This window comes from Rhamphochromis longiceps, linkage group LG13, assembly GCF_057381845.1.
Source record: "Rhamphochromis longiceps isolate RC_006_pf linkage group LG13, R_longiceps_female_GT1.1, whole genome shotgun sequence".
Taxonomy (NCBI): Eukaryota; Metazoa; Chordata; class Actinopteri; order Cichliformes; family Cichlidae; genus Rhamphochromis; species Rhamphochromis longiceps.
In genome coordinates this window covers 8,903,116-8,918,854 of record NC_140569.1, presented here as the reverse complement: position 1 = coordinate 8,918,854, position 15,739 = coordinate 8,903,116, and the positions used below count along the sequence as shown (strand labels likewise).

Below are 15,739 nucleotides of genomic sequence, written 5' to 3'. Positions count from 1 at the left end.
CTCCATGTATGGCATGACGAGCGGGTGCTGAAACAGCCCATTCTTCTGCTTGGCGGACAATATTTTGCTCTCTATGGCGACATTACTGGGATCCTTCAGCGAGCTTGATATTGTACCTGCTCTACACCTGTTAGCTTTAGCCAAGGGTTTCATCAGATAGTTGAAATAAATACTAGTCATCATCATAACCATAATCATAGTCATAAAAACCAGAGGCCTTTATGCTGTTGCCAAATTGCCCTGCCATCTGATTTACAGTCAAACTGGGCGGGGAGGGGAAAGAGATAGGGCAGGGAGGTGGATGGCGCCTCTGAATGGAATAAATACTCAAATACACACACCTGCAGACCACCCGTCTCTCTCACACACATATACACACACACACCTGGGAACTCTCACAGGCATGTAATGGGTGGGAATGGTCGTGAAGGAGGAACTCTGAGGAATTCTCTCGGGATTACAAAGGCGAACATTGTACTACCCTCACGCACAATATAGCAGCTGTGTAGAATGATAAGGAGTCAGAAGACGAATTAGCTTTCATATTAAAATAATCCCTCATGTCTAATAACAACAATATTCTTCATAGCGAGGCTACTGCATGCTCACAATGGTTCTTCTTTCTGGGCAGCAACTTGTTGAAAACAAATTTGAGTATTTGTGAAATGGGCCCATCATATCTGCTTGACCTGTCAACAGCCCTGAAATACATAGAGGTTACAGTAATGGACGCCAATAACTCCAGTGAGGAGGCCGTCTGTGTAAACTCAAAATCCTGAGCAGCTGTTCAATACTACAGGGGTGTCGTTGATGTTGCAAAAAAAAAAAAAAAAAAAAAGCCTGAAAATGTGAACGAAATTAAATGAAACTGCTACAGACCAATAGCAGCCAACTGTATTCTGATTTATCACAAGACATGAACATAATGAAATTACTGGGGGAATGAATACAGCTACGTTTATCATGCTGTTTTTAAGCAACAGGTACTGGAGTCAAAAGTATTAGGATATATTGAAGCAATTAAGTAGAAACAAAGAAGTCTATTTGAAAGTTTTATTTGAATTTGTCACCTGTATGTCCCAGGTCTGCCCTTTACAGCACAAATGATTAAAATATGATAGGAAAATGTAGTGTGAGTTTCTCATCTTTCTCATTTTCATCCTGTCCAGATATAAAAACAATTTCAAGCCTTGTTTTTCTTTTTTTACTCGTTAAACTTTTTTGAAAGGTGCATAGCATAGCTATTACAGTACAGTTTGCCAGCGGAGGCCACAACGCTGTCTTTACAGTACAACTGTTGATGCTGACCTGTGCAAAACTGAAAGGAGAAACACTGACGTGAGCAAAGAAAGCACAGAGGAAACACAAATAAGAATCATCTATTAAATGTTCAGCTTGGCCTCAAAGCAAAGATTTTGTGTTAGGTTGTGTTGATATCCTTTTATTTCTATTTCTAATAAAGTAAGGCTTTTTTCATTACAAAGTTATGAAGACGAATGAATATTTCAAGTATGCTTTAAAAGAACTGTCAGGCACTTAAGCAGTCTTAGCAGACCCATAAAGCAGAGAACACAGCAGTTAATGCTAATGTTCGCTTTAAAGCGAAGGCATCCATTTCTTATGGATAGCTTCAAAAATACACTGTTATGTGTCAGCCTTTGATGCTACAATTTGAAAAGTGACACAGAGATTAAGCTATTTACTTTTTAACAAAAGCAAAAAGCACCAGATAAAAATGTTCTATCCAAAATTGGCTTAAATATCAGAAAGCAACAAACAGAGCATTTGGATTTTTTTTCCATGCTCAGTGGATGTAAACTATATTTCAAAGTAGTGAAGAAGTTTTTCTTTACATTGTCACACATATGAGATTCTGTAACAAACTGTTCCTAAAAAATGCTTACCATGAAACACATTACATTAGCAGCAAAAACAGCCAGTAGTAGGTTCTATATGTGCGGAAAGCTAAGTACATATCCCGGGATCAGGTCATGCACTGAACTATCAACAGTCCTTCATCTTGGATACAATAATCAAAAAACAAGAAATTTCGAAAAAGGGCTGAACCACTTGTATGAAATGTAGAGTGCATTAAGTTGCAAAAAATACTGGCAGGACGAAGTCGCTCTATGGCTTTGTGGCGGTCTGCATTCGCAGTCGCCTCCTGGCCAAAGCTTCCTGTTTTTTCCTCTCAATCTCTGCAGCAGAGCACTTTCCTGTCATCTGGCTTGTGACAAAAACTGGAAAGAGGGAAGAAAAGTGAGAAAACTGAATGAAAAAGAGACAATTTCAGCTTGGTTGTTGCATGACCTCGAGCAAGTTTTCATTTCTAAACATTAAACATCTGCTCATTTGGAAGAACAAAAGAACCCCAAAACATCCAAGTCCAAAGACAAATAAATAAATAAATAAAATCTGTCCACAAATTCATTGGCAATGATGCTTGCTGAGGTTTGGACCCTTGACAAGATCACAAATTAAAGCCACAGTGCACAGTTTACTTGCTTGGGGGGAAATGGTTAATGTGCACATGCACCGAACTGTCAGTGATTATAAGAACAACATGTGACATCTGTTTTACTTGTGAATTTTCAGTTAAATATCCATTCTTAAAGCAAATTTGATGGAATAGCCATGGCAGACAAATGCATAGAATTAAACAAAACAACTAATGGGGGTGTATTCAGTTACTGGACATTTGACTGAGTCTATCAAAGCAAAGCCATTCTATCTAGTTTTAGATTTATTTGTGTTGTTTTTAAGAAAAAGTATCCGTACATAACACTCTTGGTGGCTTTTTCCATTGACAAACATAAAATCCTGTCTTAAAATATTATAAAATTTTCAACCAATTCAAAATTTTTATTCCTATTATCTTTGAATATACAGTTTAGCACAAAGATTTTACACATTTTAGATGTTTAGATTATTCTCATGACACAGTACTATCAGAGCCTGACTGGTGAAAAATTAATTCTTAAGCATAACAACAAGTCCAGCCATACAGCCAGAGTCATAAAGAACTGTCTTTTTGGCAGAAAGAAAACACATTTATTTAATATATTTTTCAAGGGAGACCTGGCCAGGACAAGGACTCCAGCAGCAGATGTTATGGCCCCCACACAGCACTGATCTCAGCAATAAAGAAGTCAATGTAGGATTGCTTGAAGAGACATGAGACACTGAGACAACTTAAATCCATAGAGGAATTGTGGCAAGCTCTCCAAGATCTTTGGAACAGCCGATCTGCCAACTACCTTGGAAAAACTGCATGCAAGTGTGAGAACTGGTGCTGTTCTGGTTCAGTTTAAAAAAATAATTATTATTTATGAATTATTTTGGAAAGCACGCCCACTATAAATACCCTAGCCTTTTATAAAGTCGCATACATAATATACTTTGATACAATTCGGTGGTAATTATCAAAACTTAGACATCATACCTTTGGTGCTTATGGCTGCTGAGTCAGATAGATTTCTTTTGAAAGCTGTGTGATGGCTCTTGGCGTTGTGTACTGCTCTGGCCATCACTGGATGTTGCTTCATATCCACATTAGCATTTCCAGCCTGGAAAGTTCCAGATGAATCCCCGCACTGACTTAATGTACCCAAATTTGTGTGGCTTCCTGGGAAGCTTTGAGACATCTGTGATTTTTTGTTGGCACCCTTCATGGGAACGTTCCATCCTTGGAAGTTCACAGTTTCATAACTAGCCCTTGGTAATGAGTTAGAACGAACAAAAGCACAAGGTGATTGTCTGTTAGTGCTGGCACCGACGTTCCCAGACCGAGTCATGTTGATGGGCTGCGGCCCTGTGGTTTTCCGTTGTCTGTCTACATCAATATCTTGTTTTTCTTGGCAGTTACCGGAGCTCACTTGGAGCGACTGACTGTTGGCGATCTTCTCCACACTGTCACATACCTGGTAGAGCAGTGCGTCATCATCCCTATCATCCCACAAGCTGTCTGAAATATCTTTAACAGAGTGTTTTCCTAAAGAAGCCCCTCTGTGATCATTAGTGACCTTGTCAGGTTGAGGTGTAGTGGATGTCTTTGCAGTTGCAGATTTCTGGTCAAACATCTGTGGCTTGGGTTGTATAACGGTGAAGTTGGACTTAGTGGAAACCTCTTTGGCCATCTGTGACCGCAAGTTGGGGTTTGGCTCTAATTTGAAAGTGTTTCGGTTGGTAGTCTTCAGTTTGGGACAGAGTTCCTGGAGTGTCAGTTTTGTTTCAGAACTTTTCACACTGCAGCTAGGCTTGCAGTTTAGGTTTGAAGGCTTGTGTGCAGGGATTGCATTTGCAATGGGTTTACGAACAGGGGTAGAGTGAGTAGTGTTTGTCTTAGTCTCAGACTGAAAGGTGGTGTTAGGATTGGTGTCATGTTGCTCATTGGGCTTATGGGTCATCGCCAGCAAAAAAGGGTCATTAAGTAATTCATCATTCTCCCAGTCATCATCAAAGTCATCACAGTTATTTGCACTACAGCTATTAGTTCCCTTTTCTTCAGCAGGATGTGCAGCTGTGCCAGACTTTTCAGCTGATTTGAGCTCTGATTGTTGGTCTTCGGATAAAGCTGCATTCACAGGTTGGCCTCTTATTTCCTGTGAACAGGTGGATACTGCAGAGCCACGGCTTAGCCATGCACTCTGAGTGGAGCAGTCAAACAGAGCATGCAGCTCTGCCTCTATCTGGTCTGGTGCCGATGGGTACTTTAGGTCCTTCAAGCTATCATGGAGTGACGATGGTTTCAGTTTTGTTTCAGAAGTGTTCAGACATTCATTAAGATTGATCACAAGGCTTTCTGAAGTTTCCTTATCTTGCTGCATGCTCTCATCAAACTGCCTGGCGAGTTTCATGAGGTCCTCCACACTGCTTTGCCTATGTAGACAAAAGGAAAAAGGAAGAAAGACGCTTATGAGCACCCATACAGGCTGCATATGGTGGTACATAATAACAATCTATAGGGACAGTATTTTGGTCAATATATTGATTATTCACCTAGAGGATTTCTTCCTGAGTCTTGGCTTTTGAATCTCTGGTGTGGCGGGCATGGCACTGTCACCGATCCACTGCAGCAAAGAGGAGTCAGTCCTTTCTGGTTTTACATCCTATAAAAGAAACAAGCACAAGGTTGAAGTGTGTTTACAGATATGTGCTAGAAAAGACTGAAAGTCTACCTATAATAAATAATAATTTAAAAAAATACTTTAATCTTAATAACTGTACAGTACTCTGTTTTTGTAACTATTGTCCATGATGTAAATATTTTTTTTCTGTAAAAATTGTGTGTGTTTCTGTTCTGTTTGTATATGTGCTTTTCTTCTGCTGCTGTTACAACCACATTTCCCCTTGTGGGACAATTAAAGGATTATTCTATTTTATTCTAAATGAAATTTTTTTTTTATTTTATTTAGTTTGTGATTAATTATATTTACCATGGCATTTAGAAATAACCATTTTTGCCAAATATCAATATGAAAATAATAAAAAGCTGAAAAAACAACAGACCTTTGGAGCAATGCGGTTCACAATATCAGATATTTCCACAGCTCTAGTGTTCCTGAGTCCTGAACCCAAAAAACGTGACAATAACACACATGATAGAAATTAGCAAAGTGGTAGAGTCATGATGACTGAAATGAAAAGCACAAGCTTACAATTGAAATTAATCTACTATAAAAAAAACCTATTCAGAAATCGTTTATGTTGCCATTCATTTAGAACCTGCTGATGAGATGTGCCAGCAAGTGTGAGCTGAGTGTCGGTGTTGTTTACCAGTATGAGTCTGAGTGGGAGATGTGGAATCCCAGATGATATCTTGTGAAGGTTCCACATCTCCTGGAGAATCTCCATTAGCCAAGCCGGTGTATCTGCTGCAACCTCGATGCTGGGGACTTTGAAAATCTGTGCACAGAGATATCAAGTGCCACATCAAATGAGCTAAAAATAAATCATATTCAACTTGGTAACGTTAAATTTACTTGCATGTATTTATTTAGCACCGAGTCTTTAGTTACTTTAAACTTTATGTTAGACATATCAGTAAAGACAAACAGGAGAACAATAAAAGATGTATCGTGATGACAGTTCACACATGAACAGATTCTCTTAGTGTAGTCACAGTTAAAGCCATAATAATATTTATATGATAATTTCCTGAAAAAAATACTTGCTGAACACAATATAAAAACTGGGAAAATGTCTGGTCAAAAACTTGTGTTTTGAATCTTTCTATTTTAGCAGCTTGAGGAGGATACATAATGGTCATTTAAAGCCTTGTCTGATTTGAGTCACTGCAATATAGCATTACAAGAGGGCTGGCTGCATTAAAAGGACATATTCCAGAATGCATGCAACATGTGTTTGTCTAATTAAAACAATCCAGCTATGAGCAAACAATTATTTAGATAAGATCATGCATCATATCTTAAAAGATATTCGAACATGTGGCAACACTTTCTGTATATTCGGAATGCAGTTTATCCTTCCTAGACAGTCTCAGTACTTTACAACTGGTTAGAGTGGAATTAGTGGTGTGTCTATGGTGAGATAACACAGCCAGCTGGCATGTTGTCACTGTCAGTCGCTCGTTTTGATCACCTCATGGCCGCCTTTACTCTTCTGTGTATACAAACACTTGTTATGGTCTTTAGTTAAGCTCGCGTTGAGCCGCAGATCGTCGCCTATATTAACAGACACACAGCCTCACCTTTAGAGACGGGCGTCGTTGTCGTGTCAGGCATCTGTTTTGCTGCTTTCGTGTCTTGTGTTTTTTTGTAGCTGAGTTTGGAGACAGTCCTCCACAGTTCAGTGAACTCAGCATGCGTCCTCGCCTCTGACATGGCTGCACAAAACAGCGGCGGCAGCAGCAGCAAAGCCAACTCTGCGTTACATCGTTTCTTCAGCACTTTCCTTTGTGGCTTTCAACATTGCAGCTAACAATTTGCCTTCGAGAGATTCAACGTTTCTTTGCAGTCTTGTTGTGTTCGCTCGCTCACTCAAAGCTAGCCGCCATGTTTGCTTGTGACGTCACCAAACCTACGGCTGCCGGGTAGTTTTTTCGCAGCTCGTTTGACTTCTGGCAAAGCTAAAGCCTGTGACAGGTATGTACGAAATGATTTCTCCGTGTCCTGAAATATTCTTAATAAGTTATATTTCAGCTCTGTAGATATATATTTAAAAATCTACTGTATAAATATGATTAGGTTTACTGGCTAAAGTTCACCACTTCATTCTCCAATTTTAAATTCAAAATCTAGGCGAAGGCCTTCTCTTAATTCCACTATATTTACGTGTCATATTCAGTTTACTATTCTAGCATATAAAATACAATTAAGACTACATTAAAAGAGTATAATTGTGTGTCGCAAAGCGCAGATGGGCAAAATTAGTTAATCTTCTCACAACGAAAAAGATTATTGAAATACACCGAGATACTACAACATTAGAACCGCCGTTTACAGAAAAAACTACCCCTGAAAGCACACTAAACAATTCACAGCAGCCATTTTTATATGAAATTCAAGGCAAACATGAGTGGTACTAATCACATTAATAATTACATTGAAAACGTTGCTGTCTTTTTCACAAAATCAAGTTTAGAAAAAACTTTTGCCCTGTAGCAAAACCTTCTAACCTTCTACCATCTCTACTGTAAAATAATTCATGCCATTTATGTCATAATGTCTCTGTCCAAACTCCCCAGATCATGTTCTACTGAACTCCCTCAGGATGCATGGGAACAAGCCAAATCCACAGAGGCTTCACTCTGCAACCTGCAGGATCGCCAGGATCGCTTCTCATTTTTCTGGTGCCAGAAGCCGCAGGGCACCATCAGAGGTCCATGCCCTGACAGGTCAAAGCTGTTTTGGTGGCAAACACGATACTGGGTAGGTAGGTGGATTAATGTAGTTATTGTTGTTAATTGGTGTATTCCTTGTGGTAATGCACCAGAAATAATAATTCAATACTTTTGCCTCCTTGGGATTTAGTTTTACAAAAATGTAATTTGTACTCTGTCTTGTATACTATAAAATGGTATGCCCCAATGAACAAACAAAAGGGGGAAAAAGTCATGTTTTACTTCCTGGCAACATTATTCAAGGCATTGTGTTCACTTTTAGAGAGTCTTGAATAATGTTGCTCAATGTTACCATTGGTCAAAAACAGATATTACAAACAACTTGTTTATTTCAAAGGTAGTGATAGCCCAGAAAGGGATCCTTAAATCTAAGTTTGGAAAGGCTGGTTTAAAGCAGTACAGTAAATAAATCAGACAGCTGATTAGTTGTATCCAAATGTTTTTTCCAGAAATGTAATTAACCTTTTTTGGCATTTTTGGACCACTTTTACACTTTACACCTGTCTTTAGTCAAAAAAGACCATATTACATGGAGTTTGAATTGAAAATAATACACATAGTTATATTTCTAGACCTTAAGATCGAGAGTCAGGGAAACTATTAAATACAGTTTTTATTCTGGGCACAGGGCCATGCTTCTTTTGAGCCAAGGTGGCTGGTGGGTCAGGGGCTTATCTTTTGTTTTAGTTTGTTAGGGAGTCAAAATCCGCGTCCAAGATTTTTTCTCAGATGAATTTGAACTTCTAATTAAAATACATCAGTCAAATGTGACATAAACACTTGCGCTATCCAAACACGGACACTGCCTTCACACAGCTTTTCTGACCTTTTAGCGTTGTCTCAGGCTGTTTTTAATTCAACTTTGTCTTGATTATCATGTTTTTGTTTTTTGTGAGGGCTTTCTGGACTTGGAGGACTTGTTAAATATTCAAGACTTTCATTCAGGGCTGTTCTACATAGTTTTTACAGTTATTGTTACCTATTACGGTATTCAGTCCGAATGAAATGAGTCAGGTCTTGGAATTTGTTTGGGACTCAGCTAGGCCTTAGTCATATCCTTTCTAACTATATTTGGCTTTTTACTGAGTGAACATCAGAAATGTTGGCTTTTTGCATGCATACGTCATGGTCGAATGAATAATTACTTCAGTGGTAGCAGGTTACTGACGTACAAGTTGATGACTCCTGATTATTCATTATGTTTCTGAAACTGCTCCATGTTTCCACCATCATCATCTTCTTATCTCTGAAAGCTGAGAAAAGGAACTACGTGATGAATGGTGCTGTGTTTATTTAACCATGTCATGCGTGACAGAGTTTCCACTGAAAATGCTGCATGACTCCATTGATGAAAAATTAAATGTGTGGTTTAAAACAAACACACACACAAAAACTGGAAACTCCCCTGTTCTTATTTCTGAAAGGAAATTAAACTTCTGACTATAGACTGGTGGAAATTTTATTTTTTAGTCAATCACAGTTGATGCTTCTTCTTGTGAAAAACATCTATTTCACCAAAGTTGTCAGAGGTTCTGCTAGTGAGGATATGAACTGTCATCAATCAGTTCTCGTGTGTTTAACTCTTTTCTATATACTTGCAGGTTTGCAGAATGTGATTAGTTCAATCTTGATTTGATCTTATTCCTATTCTGTAATCCAAAAGCTGTCTTTCTGCTCCTAATTTTAAAACGTTAATGCAACTGAACAAATATTTTACATAGAAAATAAATGTGGATTTTTTTTTTTACACATTTTGTAAAATTCTGCATAGCAATTTCCAAAATAAAGCACTAGATGGTGCTTGTATACCTCCTTGGTATTTCGTGTGTGTGTGTGTGTGTGTGTGTGTGTGTGTGTCTGTGAGGAGTAGAGGGTTGGGAGGGGATACAGTAACTAAAGTCAATATAAACTGAATGCAGATTTTGTAGAAAATATACACTGAGTTGCTGTGGTGCTGGAATATTATTTAGTTAAAACACACACACGCTGCAGTGAATCACAATGCTTGATTATGCTTGATTCTGCTTTGATTGTTTTCATTTGGAAGCAGTTCATCAGCATAGGGAAGCCAATCAACTGTGTTTCTTTGATTTAAAGCCAGAAACTGTTATGAACAGACGACCTGTAGTCCTGTCTTCGACTTTCCCTGTTAAAACATAATTCTTGTTCCATCAAAACATCAGCAGATATTCAGCCACAACTAACGATAAGATGCATGTTAGATGAGAACAGCTACAGCATATGTCATCTTTGGGGCACGCTCATTTCATTTAGCGATTTTAAAGTGCCAAGTATTTGTTGTCAACAAATGTGAAAGTTTAAAACATTCTTGTGGCCCAGATTGGTCAGCTTTGTAAAAATGGTTGTTTACTCATTAAAAAGGCAAACCCTACAGTATGCTGCACAGGCAGTCAAAACGTGGATTGCAAGTGGATTTCTTCAATGCAGCTGTATTTAAAATATTACACATTGTTAAAGCTGTGTAATAAGTCTGATTTTGTGTGTGTGTGTTTGGTCAAAAAACACCTAAAAGAAATTTGAGAAAACCTTTGATTATAAATTTCTGTTGTGTAAATTGTGAAAAATAGTACTTTCTCAAATCTAGAGAGCAGAATGTAAGTAATATTTGCATTTCCTCAATGAATGTCTGAAATAACATTTTCGTCTGTTACCTAATCCATTTGAGCACCCTTATCTAAAAAGAAAAAAATTGTCTGTTGCGATGCCACACACTGCACACAGCATACAGCACATTTCTGCCTGTAGGCCATTGTCATGTTAGTGGCGTAGCTGCTGTCAGTGTTAAAGAGGTTAACTGGAACCGCCAGTATGGATGTAACAGTGATTTAATCAACAGTTAGCTACATTTCATGCCTCTCTTTAATGCATTCAGCTAATCTTGGGGGTATCCCCATTGCTCTGTGAAGCGAGCTGTGTCATATCACGCTGCCACGAAAATCCACACCCGGGGGGCGCCGTCTCCTGCCCATCTAAAAGTCACTGTAACACCCTCTGTCACACTGAATACTAGCATTTCTCAGAAGTGATAGTTAGACTGGGGAATAAAGGGCATGGACGTGTCAGCTTGAATTTGAATATGAGGCATCAGCTTGCCTTGTGTTCTTTACCCATTCTGTCATCTCTCCTCCCCCTGCAAGCTTTTTCAAGTCGTGTAACAGCAAGAAAAAAATAATTGCCAAAGCCTGCTAAAGGAGACGAGAGGAAGAACATTTTAGTGTGGATTCTATAAGCCTTGTCTCATTCTTTCCCAGAAGTCTGTCTCCTCAGCTAACTACCTACCGCCTTCTATTTATTGGTTACGCCTGGGTTGTTTAGAAGCAATTAAGGAGCTAATTGTTGAGATTTCTGAGCACTGGGTATTATAGTAAAAAGTAAAGAGCTAATGGCTAATTGCCCAAGCAGCTGCTAGTGTTTATGAAGGAGGAGCAAACATGCCAGGGGATCTACCAGGCGTAGACAGCAATGAGGACAAGGAAGGGCTTGTGTGTGTGTGCGCGTGTGTGTGTGGGGAGGGGGTGATCATCATTGCTGTGGATCCCAGGGATGGCTCACACTGGGCAGCTGCCAGTTGAGTGAGAGACGGAGGAGAATAAAAAGCTCAACTCAGAAAAGTGTCTGCATAAATAATAATCACCTCTTATGGCCTCTGGTTCTGCATCTCCAAGGAGTCCATTGTGGCTTCTGTGTTTGTATGTGAAGGGTATATCACAATGTTTATGCCACCCCCTTCATCCACCCACACCCTCCAACTTTTCTGCCAGACCCCCCCCCCGTGGGCTAGCAGTGCCTCATGGATGACAGTTAGCATGTGGCAGGGCTCTCTGAAGTGGAAGGGATCCAGGATGCTGGCTTTCTGTGCCAGCTTCACCAAGCTGGGATTTCACCCATTTCACAGTGTCTGCCAATGGCAGGGACTGTGAATGAAAGCATTTGAAACAATGCCTGGTTCTGCAGCGTCAGATCAGTGGGCTTCAGCAATGGTTAGATGCAGCCTAAGGTGGCTTGGCTTCTATCTGAAAGAATCCCAGCAGCCCTTTTGGTCACATGAGGCGAAAAGGAAGTGCTAAAGGGCATCCAACTGCACTCTACTCCAGCGGTAGATTGTTGAGATGAAGAGGAGGAAGAGTCGAAATGATCATCAAAGCGAGGCAGGCATGGTTGCATTTTGATTTGGCTTTCTTGCTCTGTTTATTTCAGAGACTGGTATTATTTCAGGACTCAGAATAAGTTAAACATTTACTTAGCAGGCTTCCAGTTCCTGTCAGGAGCAGTAAAAGCAACAAGGTTAAAAAAAAAAAGGCTTATTGCTAAAACTATAAAGTGAGGTCTTCAGGATGGCCTGCTCTTTGAAAAACATTTCAACAGTCAGTCCAATGACAAAGACATCATCAGTATCACCCAACTATCTGATTGACAGGCAATCTTTAGAGTGGCATGGAGAAGGCAGGGATTATCTCAGCAATACATTTATTTTAAAATTTATTATTTTTTTCTTCCTTTTTATTAGGCTAACCTCCAAAACTTAATATCTGTAATGAAATAACATAATTTTAGTATATCCAATTAACCTCTGTCTCGACCCCCTTAGGGCTTCACTTAACATAGATTCAGCTAAGGTTGTCTTGACTGCAGCTTTGCTCTAGGTGTTACAGTTTAGGTGCAAGACCTTTCTATCCTGATCTCTGTATTCACCATTTATAGGAAATATATTGCATTGTGGTAAACTTATCCATATGTGCTCGGTCATGTAACATATCAAGGCAACATCAAAGCGGGACCCATTAAGACAGAGCAGCAGTTGTGGAGGAAGGCTAAAGCAAGAGAGTACAGAGGGGCGGTGTGTCTGCGTACAGCACACTGTAGCCTACTTTGACTGCTCATTTATTCTGTTTATAATAGCAAAGGCGATGATAAATGTCCCACAGAGTGCACATGTGCTAAAATATTCATCAATTGGAGCCCCCCTAATTTGTGGAGGAGGAAAACCAATAAATTCAAATGTGAGCGGCAGTCATATTATATTTATATGAATATGCAAGACCACGGGTAGGACATTAAGATTGATCTGATATGTATGTGCTTTTTAACCAATTCTAATATAATGCCTTGTGTGAGATGGACATGTGTGAGAGGAAGGTGGGAAACAAAGTGGGCTATGCTTTCATGAACTGCTGTGATGGAAATTCAACCACATCCTTAATGATGTTTCTGAAATTTCAGGGTTAAATCTTGAACAATTGTCACTGATTAAAGGAAAAGTGGGAGACTGCTCTTTTCTCTTCATTTTTATTTTCAAACATATATAACAGCAGAAAAGCTGCCCCACTGGTTAAACTTAATTTGTCATTATTATGGCATCAGACATTAAACCACATGGCTTTGAAATGCTACTTGATTAGTCACTTTTCTCCAGAGCTGCACAGAATTTTTCTCACCATGCAGCCTGCGTAGGTTTTTGAATTTTCTATTTCTCCTGCTGTATCTGCTGATATTTTTGTTCTTTGCCTTGTCCTTTGTCTTGTCTGCTCTCTTTTCTTCTCCCTCTGTTTTTCTCCCTGTGTGTGTGTTTTTTTTCTCACCCTTTCTGCTCAGGTGTGTGTGGGCCTGGAGGAAGATGAGGGGGAGGAGGGAAGGGGGGGTTCTCTATGCTTGTACCCTGCAGAGCCACTCTCTCCTGGGGTAAGGATGACAGGAAGTCAGCCAGATGGCACGGAGCAGGTCTGCAGCATGTGACCTCCTCTCTGGAGAGGCAGGAAACGAGGAGGAGAATAGGGCCGAGTGAAGAGGAGGTGGAGGAGGCAGCATAAGATTAAGAAAAGGAGGTGAGGAGATGTAACAAAGATGCTGAGCCAAATCATCCTCTTATATATCAGTGTTAGCATTTGAGCATAGTAGCATCAGGAGCTTGTGAGTTGCACAATATATAATATTGTAATATAGAAATCAATAATATTTTAATAGATTTAGGCTGTTTTTTTATTACTGAATGATGCTGCAGTTTTGTTCAGCACAGAGCCAGTTCTCTTAAGCATAAAATAAACAAGTTCATACTAGTTGTAAATGCTTTGTAGCCAAAGCCTTGCATCACCTATTCTTCTGTACACTATGGCAAAATGTGTAAGTTACGTTTGATTCTCCAGAATTAACATTACAAAGTCATTTTTCATTTTGACTTTTATTATTGTTATAAGTATCTATGAGGACATTTTGACAAGTCAAAATTACCGTTAACAATTATATGTAATCCAGTTTTGACCAGTCACAATTATAGCTACAAATATCTCAATCTTCATTCATGAGTAACCAAAATTCTTGCAATGCTTCCCATTGGAAAACGGTGGCAGTTGCTGCTCCGGATAAGATAGCTGTTAATAAGATAGTTAGAAAATGCCATGAGATAGACAAAGCCTTATCATCTAGGAATTTGTGGGAAGTGAGAACTTCATCCATTAGAGAGTTGTGGTAGAAGTTTGCAGCATAGTGCACATACTTTATCTCCAGAAACACTTGAGAACTTAATATGAAGTCTGGATGATTTCCAAACTGATCACTCATTCTGGAGTAAAAAAACGTGTCAACAGCAACAGAAATGCTCAAACTTGAAAATGTTGAATGTTTAAACAGATTCCCCTCAGTTTGTGTCTCCCATCTCTCATTTTCTGCAGCTTACAATGTTACAATGTTACCCTGAAATGGTCGTGATGTTGCATTGCTGTTGTACGCTTCACAGACCAAATTGTGTGCAAGTTACATAAAGGCTTAAGCTAATTAATTGTAACTAATATTATACCGAGTAGAGACCGTTTGTAAGGTCATGCTATTGTTACTACTAAATTTGTGGTATTTTGAAATCCCTAGTGGTCATTGTCATTTTAAACTGTCATTCTTATCTTCATACCCAAAATTAAAGATATTCAGTTTTAATATTTAACAGCACAGTTTGACTTATAGAACTCTATAAAGGTCCCAGAACTATTTTAAAACAGTTGTTGCAGTAGATTCTATATGTGCTAATAAGTCCCATGAAAATGGGCACTGTAATTATTTTAGTCAGTTGTTCGTCTTTCATCATTATCTTGGTACCATAAACAGTCATTAACGCAGTAAATATTTATTAATATACACAATCAAATGGTCCCAAAATGCACAAGTAAATAACTAAGAATTGATTAAAACTATAGATGTTTGCAGAAAGTATATAAAATATGTGAATCTCTGTGTATGTAAGCTGAAATAGTACTTTTATAAGTACTCTAAACTTTTCATTTGAAAACAGTGTATTGTTGTGATATTTTTTTAAGTGTTGCACAGGAATTTAGAATCTGTGAGCTCAAAATCTATGAATTTGATTGCAAATTATATATGTGACTGCACATACAGATAACAGAAACAATACTGGAACTTTTATTATTGCTTTTTAAAAAAAAAACTTACACAGAAATGTAAAAATCCTTGGTGCTGTTCGCACAGGGGAAAAATTTAGGAAACAAATATACTATAACTCAAACATCAAAAGCTAATTTGCATCTGCTGTGCAGTTTTCTAAATTCAATCCTTTCCAGAGTCTGTACGGCAAAAACTGCCAGTTTGGTGACCTGAAAAAGACACAACTTAATTTCACCCAGCTGGAAGTCACATCACAAGTTAACAGCTCCAATTTGGTATTGATCTCCGGAGTGTAAAAGGAAAAATAAATTGACAAATTTCTCCACTTATTATTATTAACATTCCCATGCACTCACAGATTTGCTCATCACATTGCACAAACTTCCATTTCATGCACAACTCCCAGTCTGCCCCAAACCAACCCCGCCCCCCTCCCTGCGTTCCCCTCCTGCTTGGGGTTGCCTTTGATCT

At 38.9% G+C, this 15,739-nt stretch overlaps 1 protein-coding gene across 1 annotated transcript; it reads right to left on the bottom strand.

Moving 5' to 3' along the window:
* Positions 1-1,039: 1,039 nt before the first annotated feature.
* Positions 1,040-7,022, bottom strand: LOC146655335 (uncharacterized). The gene is made up of 6 exons (XM_085428127.1): positions 6,710-7,022; positions 5,776-5,904; positions 5,509-5,567; positions 4,999-5,108; positions 3,443-4,878; positions 1,040-2,240 (listed from the first exon to the last, which is right to left on the bottom strand). The coding sequence occupies exons 1-6, from the start codon at positions 6,840-6,842 to the stop codon at positions 2,128-2,130; spliced, it is 1,980 nt and encodes a 659-aa protein (XP_085284253.1). The 5' UTR covers positions 6,843-7,022; the 3' UTR covers positions 1,040-2,127.
* Positions 7,023-15,739: the final 8,717 nt, after the last annotated feature.

Excerpts from the sequence above, each read along its gene's own strand:
- LOC146655335 (XM_085428127.1), bottom strand. The coding sequence starts at position 6,842 with ATGTCAGAGGCGAGGACGCATGCTGAGTTCACTGAACTGTGGAGGACT. Across the intron at positions 5,905-6,709 it reads AACGACGCCCGTCTCTAAAG|ATTTTCAAAGTCCCCAGCAT; the intron begins GTGAGGCTGTGT and ends CTCTGTGCACAG. Across the intron at positions 5,568-5,775 it reads TCCCACTCAGACTCATACTG|GACTCAGGAACACTAGAGCT; the intron begins GTAAACAACACC and ends TTTTGGGTTCAG.